The 11,898-nt window shown below is 36.9% G+C and overlaps 1 protein-coding gene across 4 annotated transcripts in view; it reads left to right on the top strand.

Annotated features, from left to right (window-relative positions):
• The first annotated feature begins 3,179 nt into the window (after positions 1 to 3,179).
• The window catches only part of arhgap27 (Rho GTPase activating protein 27), a 39,006-nt gene continuing 30,287 nt past the window's right edge, over positions 3,180 to 11,898 (top strand). For 2 of the 4 annotated variants that reach the window (XM_081393601.1, XM_081393600.1), the window contains exons 1-2: positions 3,180 to 3,452; positions 6,410 to 7,328. In XM_081393601.1, the coding sequence (XP_081249727.1) occupies positions 6,489 to 7,328 (840 nt within the window). In that variant the 5' untranslated portion in view covers positions 3,180 to 3,452; positions 6,410 to 6,488. The remainder of the gene's footprint in view (positions 3,453 to 6,409; positions 7,329 to 11,898) is intronic. The other 2 variants (XM_081393603.1, XM_081393602.1) reach the window with 1 other exon arrangement.

The following is an 11,898-nucleotide window of genomic DNA, read 5'->3' as shown; positions in this document are numbered from 1 at the left end:
AGCACAACCAAAACAGTGTTCTTCCACAAAATGCATGCAGTTTTGTTTTTTAATCGCTAGAGGGCTAAGTTAAAGGGCATGAGTTTTTAGCGCAATTTTCCACCGGACAAAATTGCGCTTGTTAACTCATGATGTCTGGTCTGTGCGCACCAATCTTGCACTTCTATCTACTCCTCAACCAGACCACCTAGAGACTTCAGGTTTTCGGCATTATGTTAAGGAAGGTCTAATCTCAGGAACGCACAAAAAAAAAATCCAGGAAAAGATTTACTATCTCTTAGTGTTGTGATCCCATGAGGTGAGAAAATTGCGCTAAAACACTCACCGAGTTTTTATTGCTTTTTTTTTTTTTTTTTTTTTTTATATATACAGTGAGGAAAATAAGTATTTGAACACCCTGCTATTTTGCAAGTTCTCCCACTTGGAAATCATGGAGGGGTCTGAAATTGTCATTGTAGGTGCATGTCCACTGTGAGAGACATAATCTAAAAAAAAAAAATCCAGAAATCACAATGTATGATTTTTTAACTATTTATTTGTATGATACAGCTGTAAATAAGTATTTGAACACCTGAGAAAATCAATGTTAATATTTGGTACAGTAGCCTTTGTTTGCAATTACAGAGGTCAAATGTTTCCTGTAGTTTTTCACCAGGTTTGCACACATTGCAGGAGGGATTTTGGCCCACTCCTTCACACAGATCTTCTCTAGATCAGTCAGGTTTTCTGGGCTGTCGCTGAGAAACACGGAGTTTGAGCTCCCTCCAAAGATTCTCTATTGGGTTTAGGTCTGGAGACTGGCTAGGCCACGCCAGAACCTTGATATGCTTCTTACAGAGCCACTCCTTGGTTATCCTGGCTGTGTGCTTCGGGTCATTGTCATGTTGGAAGACCCAGCCTCGACCCATCTTCAATGCTCTAACTGAGGGAAGGAGGTTGTTCCCCAAAATCTCGCAATACATGGCCCCGGTCATCCTCTCCTTAATACAGTGCAGTCGCCCTGTCCCATGTGCAGAAAAACACCCCCAAAGCATGATGCTACCACCCCCATGCTTCACAGTAGGGATGGTGTTCTTGGGATGGTACTCATCATTCTTCTTCCTCCAAACACGTTTAGTGGAATTATGACCAAAAAGTTCTATTTTGGTCTCATCTGACCACATGACTTTCTCCCATGACTCCTCTGGATCATCCAAATGGTCATTGGCAAACTTAAGACGGGCCTTGACATGTGCTGGTTTAAGCAGGGGATCCTTCCGTGCCATGCATGATTTCAAACCATGACGTCTTAGTGTATTACCAACAGTAACCTTGGAAACGGTGGTCCCAGCTCTTTTCAGGTCATTGACCAGCTCCTCCCGTGTAGTTCTGGGCTGATTTCTCAACTTTCTTAGGATCATTGAGACCCCACGAGGTGAGATCTTGCATGGAGCCCCAGTCCGAGGGAAATTGACAGTCATGTTTAGCTTCTTCCATTTTCTAATGATTACTCCAACAGTTGACCTTTTTTCACCAAGCTGCTTGGCAATTTCCCCATAGCCCTTTCCAGCCTTGTGGAGGTGTACAATTTTGTCTCTAGTGTCTTTGGACAGCTCTTTGGTCTTGGCCATGTTAGTAGTTGGATTCTTACTGATTGTATGGGGTGGACAGGTGTCTTTATGCAGCTAACGACCTCAAACAGGTGCATCTAATTTAGGATAATAAATGGAGTGGAGGTAGACATTTTAAAGGCAGACTAACAGGTCTTTGAGGGTCAGAATTCTAGCTGATAGACAGGTGTTCAAATACTTATTTGCAGATGTATCATACAAATAAATAGTTAAAAAATCATATATTGTGATTTCTGGATTTTTTTTTTAGATTTTGTCTCTCACAGTGGACATGCACCTACGATGACAATTTCAGACCCCTCCATGTTTTCCAAGTGGGAGAACTTGCAAAATAGCAGGGTGTTCAAATACTTATTTTCCTCACTGTATATAAAAATCTCCACTTTAGCAGCAGTTACATACAACAAACTTTCCCGTTGTATTCCTATCTATATTCTGAAGGTTTTGACAGAGTTTGTTAACATATCATTCACCTGATTTACATACTCCTAACATGGTAATATGACAGTATTTCTGATTTATGGAGTGAAAATGCATATATCCAAAGTCCCCTCTGTAAAAAACAAAACTTTATATGTCAACAAAATGAACCAATAATTTTAAGCCCTGGCTTTATCAAATATTCAGATTTCTGTTCTAGAAATGTATTTAAATTGCTGCATTTTTAATTAGATGATGCCTCATTTGAATATTAAAAAAAAGGGTATTTCAGAAAATGTTCGGATCATTTTACTGACTCTCTTGTTCGATCTCGTTCATCAAAATGAACAAATCTTTTTTCGAGTAATTTCGTTCAAGGGGCTTTAAATGTTATTCTTTTAACAGGCAAATTCCCCGAACACATCCACATACGCAATCTTGATCATATTCTGAATTAAGAAATCATTATAATGCAGTCAAAAGTAATTTACAGGGAACATAAATAATTACTTTACCTTCCGAGTCTTTCGTTCATTTGTCACATGACAGTTCATGAACGACTCGTCACTATAATTAACTGGGGAACGGTGATATAGTCGTCTATTGAATATGCGGATGTCTTTTTCTCGATGATAACCTATTCTACCTCAACCGCACCCCATACTTTAAGACCATCCAGTATTCAAAAGCTGTAATGCCGTTTCCTGTTGACCCCGGACCAGTTATCAGCACGACACAGACCACAGAGCGAAAGAAAACACACGAGAGATTAGCATCATTGACTGATGCGTGAACCTTAAAACCTTCATAAAGGTTCCTTAAAGTCAGAGCATTCCTGCCAACACCCACGTTTGAAGTCTGTGGATTCCATATGACTCGGAAATATGAGTCATAATGCCGACAAGGGCTTTAATGAAACACAAAGTACACAGGCCTTCAGTTTATATTCACGCCCCTGCCGGCGTTGCCATGTCAATGTTTAAAAACACACTAGCACTGGCACGTTCTCTTCAACGTTTCTCTTTTTTTTTATTTCATGCTTCCTCATTTCTCAGTTTTTCCATCTTTTGACAATTGTTCCCTCACTTGGTGAATGCAAAAGCACTGGTGGTTTTGATAAGCAGTTGTGTTGTAAATCATATGAGGATCAGTGTTTGTTTGTAGACACACACACACACACACACACACACACACCCTCTGCTCGCTTCACTCAGCCACACTCAAACCCGTCTAGCAACACAAATCTGGGCACATTTCTCTCTCACACTGACTCAACAGCACTACAGGTCTAGAGTATGGGGCTGACACATCCTGGATTAATCGAGGGAGAGACAGAGGTGATAGTTCATTACTAATGTGAATTCTCCAGTTATCCCAGAGCTCACAGAAGAAGGAGTCGAGGGATAATTCTCCTTTCCAATGGTAAGTTACTTTTATCTGCGTTTCATTCACCCAGAATACCTCATCTCACTGTGTTAATGCATGCGGTTTTGTTATGAACAGCTGTCAACATTATTTCCTGCAATCTGTATATTCATGCAGTAATAAGTGCAATGTTCTTCAGAGACTGATGACAATAGTTGTACTTTCCCAATCATGTACCAAAAGGAGAGTTTTGATTGTTATGCTGTGCTTTATTTATGAAACAGAATTTAATTTAAAATATGTTAGGATGTAAGCAAAAGATTAAAATGATTCAAATGTAATTAACATCTCATAATTGTTTGTATATTAATCTCACTTTAGGTCTGTATGTGTTTATATACAAACGTGTGTGAACACTCTAACTTGAATGTTTTCATGAGTGGTTCGGATGCATTTTTCTTGACACGAGGCGTTGACTGGCTGTAGTTCATTCCACGGAGACACAGCACATGAAAACACACGCTCATGTCTTTGTCTGTTGCTGTTGGTGTGGCAGTTTTATAATTAAAATAAGATGTTAGTTAATCAGTCATCACAGAAACATCAAATCTGCTTTAGCAATTATGTCATTAGTATTTTGCAACGACCGCAATGAAACCGAGATTGCAGTTTGCACATAGCATGATGGATGTTTTCCTGTTTTACGAGTTGATGTTTCCCCTATTTTGGCGTCTCTTCTTCTGTGTAGGTTTGGGGTTAGTGCAGCGTTCCTCTGCAAAATACACTCACTTCCTGTAGCAAGTGCTGTGCAGAAGAGCTGTCCGCCGCTTTAAATGTTCATGCTTTTAGCATAGCTGTTTCCCTCTAGGTAGTGATGGGGAACTAATCATAATTTATCTTAATATTCACATTTATAGCAAAATAAATGAATCTTTTGACAAGCAATATTACAAAATATTATTTGTATTAATTGTACAAATATTGTAATTGCAATATTGTAGTAATTTGCACTACAAATTACAAACCAAAAGTTAAAACGACTGCAAAAAAAAAAAAAAGTATATAACAGTATATAAGTAGTATATAGCAGTATATAACATATATATAAATGATCAATGGTTCATTTATATGAATCATGAGTCTGCTTTTTTGTCCATACAATAGAAGTCAAGGGTAGCCTAATTAAAATGGTTTGGTTGCCAAAATAATATTCTAGCATATTTTGTGTTTCACAGAAGAGAGAAAGTTCCAGGTTTGAGGGTAAGTAAATGATAACACAATTGAATGGCGAATAAATTTACGTCATCCTGAAAATCAGTGCTTTTAAAATGGATGTTTGAGCTGTTTGAACTGAAAGCAACTTTCACTGGCAGATCTTCAAATATGTCACTGCCAGTGTTTTGTCTCAAGACACACATCAGTAATGTTTTTTTCTAAGGCACGTTTATAAAAGCTATTTTATAAACATTTATCATTTGCAGTTAATTTATCATTATTTGTTCCTGTCCTGTTTTATATGATGATTTTTTTAGTGTCGGGGGAACTCATGGGCCGGATGCGCCGTCCTCAGCACTGCTACCCCTTTTTCTACCCCTCTCTCTCTCTCTCTCTCTCTCTCTCTCTCTCTCTCTCTCTCTCTCTCTCTCTCTCTCTCTCTCTCTCTCTCTCTCTCTCTCTCTCTCTCTCTCTCTCTCTCTCTCTCTCTCTCTCTCTCTCTCTCTCTCTCTCTCTTTCTTCATGCCTGCATCTTTTCATCACTTGTTTTCTGCTCTCTGGTTTCATTAATGTAAATATTCAGTTTTAGGCTGTCTGCTGTCAGGTTTCTCTCATCTCTCACTCCGACACACCTGTTGTTCCCCTGGTTTATCTGCATTCCTCTGCTTCACAAATATTTTGTTCCACCCCATCAGAAAAGCCCTAGTTGCAATAAACAAACCTTATGTAATGCTTTTTTTTTTGCCATTTTCACCTATGTGCACCTATTAGTGACACTAATTTAATTTACAGTACATATACATATTCTCTTTGGCTAATAATTATTTTTTAGAATTTTACATTTTAATGATGCTATAGGGTGCTGTGGGTGGTTGCTAGGGCATTGATATGTGGTTGCTGAGGTGTTCTGGGTGGTTTCTAGGTTGTTACTTACTGTCCCAAGAAAAAAAGCACCTAAAGTTTTGGCTTTTTGTTTTGCATTCTTTACATTCTTGTCCCAAGTGAATCTGTAAGTGAAGTTTTGTTTTGTATTTTGTATTATATATATTCTTGTTCCTAGTAAATCTGTTAAAGTCTTGTTTTGTGGTTTCTATTTTTATTTATATATTTTTGTTCCTAGTAAATCTATTAGTAAAGTTTTTATTTTATTTTTTATATTCTTGTTCCTTGTAAATCTGTAAGTAAAGTTTTGTTTTGTTTTTTATGTTCTTGGTCCTATAGCAAATCTGTGTATTTGTTTTTCATATTTGTGTCCTTAGTAAATGTATACGTAAAGTTTTTTTTTTTTTTTTTTTTTTTTCCTAGTAAATCTGTTAAAGTTTTGTTTTGCGTTTTTTAACTTTTATTATTATTATTTTTTATATTTTTGTCCCTAGTAAATCTGTTAAAGTTTTGTTTTGCGTTTTTTTAATTTTATTATTATTATTTTTTTATATTTTTGTTCCTAGTAAATCTGTTAGTAAAGTTTTGTTTTGTGTATTGATTTTTTTTATATATTCTTGTTCGTAGTAAAGTTTTTTCTTTGTGTTTTGTTTTGCTTTTTATATATATTCTTGTTCCTAGTAACAATATATATATATATATATATATATATATATATATATATATATATATATATATATAATATATATAATATAAGAATATATATATATCTTGTTCCTTGTTCCTTTTTTTATTTTTTGTTTTGATTTGTTTTTCATATTTTTGTCCTAAGTAGATGTATATGTTTGTTTGAGCTTCAGATCTGAATTGTTTCAAACAAATGACCTATTGTTTTTTTTTTTCTCCTCTATCTTCAGATCTCATGATGATTATATATGAGCCTTGATTTCCTCTTTGCACCGAACACCAGCCACTTAACAGGTTTGGGATCAGCAGATGTGGGCCACTATGGCACTTTCACAGCAGGTTCTGGTGAAATTTGAATACAGTTACACTGCTCGAGATGGCAGGATGGTGTCCATCAAACCCAACGAGCACTACACCCTGGTAGCCAAGACCAATGAAACCTGGTGGCACGTTCGGAGGCACGAGACGGACAAGCCTTTTTTCATTCCAGCTATGTATGTGACCGAGCTCCCACCTGAAACAAACCAAACTCCACTGGACCCTCCAGAAGAGTTTAGTGGATTGAAACCCCTCAAGCCCAGCTCAGAGACAGCTCCTGATAGTCTTCCCACCAACATTAAACCTCCTGAGGTCACGCTTCGAGTCCCTGACTCCATAAAACGAGACTCAGAGAAAGACGGACATAGAATATCAACATATATTATTCCAAAGGAATTCTTTGAACTGAAGGGTTTGGATCCAGATCCCCTAAAGGTTGAAGCAGAGGCCGGTCCTGTGCCTGAACTCCAGATTTATGACAATGTTTCTTTCAACCCTGGTTCTCCATCTAAAGGGGAAACACCACCCTCTATCTTATTGACACCTGCGTTTACAGATATCACCTCAGAATTGGAGATCAAATCAGTTGAGAGTCCAAAAGAGTCAATAGAGAGACCTCGGGTGGACTCAAAGAGCCTGGATCAAGATATTCAAATGCTCATTAGATCTGGCTGGAGTGAAGACATGTGGAACCTCATGGATAAAGACAAGAATGTGTATGAGAGTATAAATACAGTGAGAGAACCAGAATCCTCAAAGCCTGATGATAATATGACAGTAAAGACACAGAGTTCCCCAGTCCCAAGCCCTGTTACACCAGATAAGCTTCTGGTAAGTAATACTTCTTCATGTGCAAAGTAAAGCTGCATTAGCCTACATAAGACAGCAATTTCTGTATGTAGCAAAACAATTTTCTATTTTATTCCATTCTCCAAATATGTTTGTAACAACAGCAATGTTGTTCAGTGACAAAGGCTAGGTATAGCCTATTCATTTATTTATAAAATGTCTGTGAATTTAAGTGATGACCCCGTATACTTTAGTATACTCATCTCATAATGACTTGGATCGCTCACAATCTGAGTGATTTATTCAAGATTTTTTCTTGAACACATGGTGGCGCTGTATGCAAATTAGCATCTGAGCCTACAAAAGCGAAACCAAAGAGAAGTGCTGATGTCTCGGGTGTCAAAATCGTTATCAAATGATATTGAAGCAATAATTGCATCAGTTTAAAACTTTAGCTGTCCTTGAACAATTGGTTGATAAGAACTTTAATTTTTTGCATTTCTGAAGGCCACTAAATTTGCAAAATGATCAAAACTTTGATAAGAAAACTGTTTTACAAAATATATTAGGCCTACATGCCATCTGATTGATCTTTAATCTGATTGAATCTTTGATCATAAAATAGCCTTTAAATATCATCTACTAAGACATATTATTGGGACATGTAGAGTGGGAACTGATATTTATATGCATTTTATGCAAATAGTCTGTTATACTGTCATAAAAGGCTCACTGATTTACATTACAAGCTATCAGAATTTCATCTTCATTTTTGGAGATATAAACAAGAAAGTTTGCCCCAAATTCCATAGTTTTTACCCCTTGTAAAAATTATTTTTTCCTGCTGAGTGTGAGCTCCATATTCTCACCATATGGGTCATAAAAGCCTGCTAAAACACTTTAAAAAAATGTCTAAAGGTTCAGTAAATTGTTCCATTTTTTTTAAACTATTTCTTCTGACCATTATTTCGTATGTCAAGCTGTACAGTTAGGCCTATGTAATGTAACTGGTGCTCTGTCTGTCTCTGACTCGTTGCCTACCGTTGATTTTGTTCAGATTTGATTTTTAGAAAATAATGGGCTAAAAAACGCGTATCAAGCTCTTACCTCTCTATCTACATATGAAGAGTTCAGATGCAAAAGCCTCTAAGTGCCATCTGACATTTTCTTCTAGAATGATCATTTTTACCAAGCTCATATATTTAAGTTCAGTAATTTCACTTAAATGGCAATAATAGGTCATTTTCATTGCCATTTAAGTGAAATTACTGAACTTAAATATACGAGCTTGATAAAAATTATCATTCAAAAAGAAAATTTCAGATGGCACTTAAAGGCTTTTGCATCTGAACTCTTCATATACATCTACCCATCTACCTCCCTATATACATATACACGTAACTAAACGTACGTTTTGTGGTATATACCTACTTAAGATATGTAAACGTATGTAAATTACTAGTAAAAATAGTAACACACTCTTTCGACTGTTCCATCCGTGCTGATCCTAAACGCTCGCGAACTACTGTTGCTATAGTTAAGCCTCACGAGCCTAGTCATGTTGTGAAATAACGACGTTTGAAACTTTCCTTATGTAACGTTAACTATGTAAAATTAAAATTTGTTTAGACTGGTCGTAAAATGAAGAAAATGTAACTGTGAAGAGTCAAGCAACTCCTCGTTATATGCGTCCTAATATTGACACAACTTGCTGATATAACTTAGGCTAGCTGTTATATTTCTGCGTTTGAAGCGCCGTAAGTTACCCGGATAGTGTTTATTAGCAACGTTTCGACCCTCTTCAAACGCCCAGTCAGACTCAATTTCTGGAGCTCCCTGCCAAGTGATCTGCATGTCAATGCTTTGCTCTTCTATTTGTGTGTACGGCCGCTACCCCTCACCGGCACCGAACCGGCTTCTCCATCCGTTTCATCTTCCACACCGGTAAACAAGACGCGGTGCGTATGGACAACTTTTATTTGTCTAGTAACGTTAGTAGGTACCGAGTTTATCATTAATTACCTAGTTATTTATTAAGGGAGTCGAAACGTGATGCGTGATCCCGAAGTATAAGCCTAATTTGACTGTGTAGGGGGAAGGGGTTTTCTATCAGAGTCAAATGAAGAGCACAACAGGTTAGGTGAGTTGCTGCCAAGTGCCCTTATGAGTGTGAGTGGCACTGAAGGGAGGTACAGTACCTGGCGTTTACTACAACCACTCCCACAAACACACCTGTTTCCCTGCGGAGTGACGGATAAAGCACTTCAGCGTTAAAAAGATGGATTCTAAACATCAGTTTTGCTGCCAGTTGGATTATCTTTTCATCTTCTTGTAACGGGAAGGTTTCACCTGTGCAGACACGTAAGGTATGACAGAATAATCCTGCGCTTCCGGTTGGGAGTGATGCGGTGAGGAATCTGAGGTGGTTTGACGGACAATACTATCGCGTGTGTGTGTTACTTACAGAATGAGACGCTACCGACAAAAACATGTTTCATGCATCTGTTATTTTGCGATTTTAGGCTTTTGACTTTTCATAAAGTGTTGTCTCATAGTGTAAAGAAAACACCCACTGTAAGTGCTTTTATTTGCACTTCATGTATTTGCAGATTTCAATTAGCCAACAATGCAAACCTTAAAAGGCCGTTTTCTCAAAATGTGTTTTTTTCCCCTCCTGCACAGAGTGAGAAATCTCCAGTTCAGCAGCTTTACACACACAACACTTTACAGTTTTATTCCTATCCGTATTCCGAAGGTTTATACAGAGGGGTTTGTTCATATGTAATTCGCCTGATGTTATACATTTTGACAGAATTCACCTCATAGTGATAAAAAGAGAAATCCAAAGTCCCCTATATGTCAACAAAATGAAACAATAATTTTGAATCTGGCTTAATCTAGTGTTCAGATCTCTGTTCTGGAAATGTATGTAAAGTATTGTATATTTAATTAGATAACGCCTCATTTGCACATAACATTTCAGAAAACAATTTTTATTTTATTTTTTGCAATTCTTAATGTAATCAATCATCTTGGGAAGTATGGGGATATCTAGTACCATAGTTAATTTTCTTTTTTACCCTATTCACCTGGGGTGTCTTGCCTTAAATGCATAAACATTTTTATTATTATATTGATCTTATTACGTAATAGATAACATCGAAGTTAAATTAGCACAACCTTACTTTTAGCATATTCAAGTTTGATTGTGAATGTGAGCAAAATAAGAAATTAACCAACATTTTAAATAGGTACATTTATTTAATACAAGTACCAAAGTACAAAAAAGTAGCATGTTTTTTCCCCACATGGATAATTTACCATGCTTGGATGTGTTTTTTTTTTTTTTTTTAATAGTTAGTATTGAAATGCATTCCTTGCAACTTAATAATAATATTTATTTCATGGTTACACTATAAGAAAACAATTGGTTGTAAAAAAAAATGATATAGGCTATTATATTATATAAGAATTTTAAAATAAAGTTTAAAAAATGTTTTTTTATGTCAGACATTCTTATTAATTATTGACCCATATATCAATACCATAGTATTACCGATACCATCACTTTTTGCTAGGCATTAGGTCACTCTCTTCCATTAGTGGCCAGTGAGTGTGTGATTAACATATAAAAGACATACGCAGCAAAGATTTATGTTTTTGCCCGTTTACAATAAAAATGTCATCATAGAGTCAAGAGCTCTCAGTCTTGCTTTTAGGTAATTGATAACTGTGCATTAAATGCAATTCTCTGCATGTATCCCTGAAGTGTCCATTTCAGCAGGTTTGTAAGCGTGTGCTGTCTTCTCTGTGGGTTTTAGTTTGGTCGGATGGCACAAGAACTCTGGAGGCCTGCCAGTGAAGTTTTGGTTTCCATAGTGATGGTGGTTTCAGCAGTGGCATGGCTGAGGTGCCATTCAGTCCGGCGGGCACAATGTGTGGCGCTGGTGTGCAGTCCCGGATATGTAGGTCAGCTTATGCTAATGCCTCTCACACAGCGCAGTGCACTGGAAGACCCCATCCGTGTGCATGTGCACGACAGCAGGAGTGTGAGCAACATAGGTGGAGTAGATTAAGATTACAAGAGATGCAAGTCTGTATGTGTCCAATCGAGTTTAGAGAGAGAGATATTGCTTCAATGAATCTTTACCAAAGTATTTGGCAGGGATATACCTCAGACTGGGTTTGAGTCTGCCCTGGGACATGTTCCCATCCCTGATCCCATACTCCCTCTCTCTTCTCCTAATCATTAAGATATTGCAAAAGCATTGTTCAATCTCAGCTCAGCAAGCAATCGTAATATCAACAGTGTGTATACTACATTATTTTAAAGTCACCATGAAATCAAAATGGACAATTCTTATTTTTTCATGGAATATTGCAGGATTTAGTAAAGACGAGTGTAACTGCACATTCACTTAAGTATATTTTATTTTTGACATTTCAAGCAGCTTTTGTCAAGGTAGCCTAACTTGTCAATTATACCATCTTTACAAAGTTTGGCTATTTTCTTAACGCGTTACGTGTTTCTAAACGTGTGTGCTTGCTTCAGCTATTGCTCTACTTAAAGAACTGCAATATTTATCATAAATAATTTATTTGTGCACATTAT

This window comes from Scardinius erythrophthalmus (assembly GCF_964197995.2).
Source record: "Scardinius erythrophthalmus genome assembly, chromosome: 18".
Classification (NCBI taxonomy): Eukaryota; Metazoa; Chordata; class Actinopteri; order Cypriniformes; family Leuciscidae; genus Scardinius; species Scardinius erythrophthalmus.
This window is presented reverse-complemented; position numbering and strand designations above follow the sequence as displayed.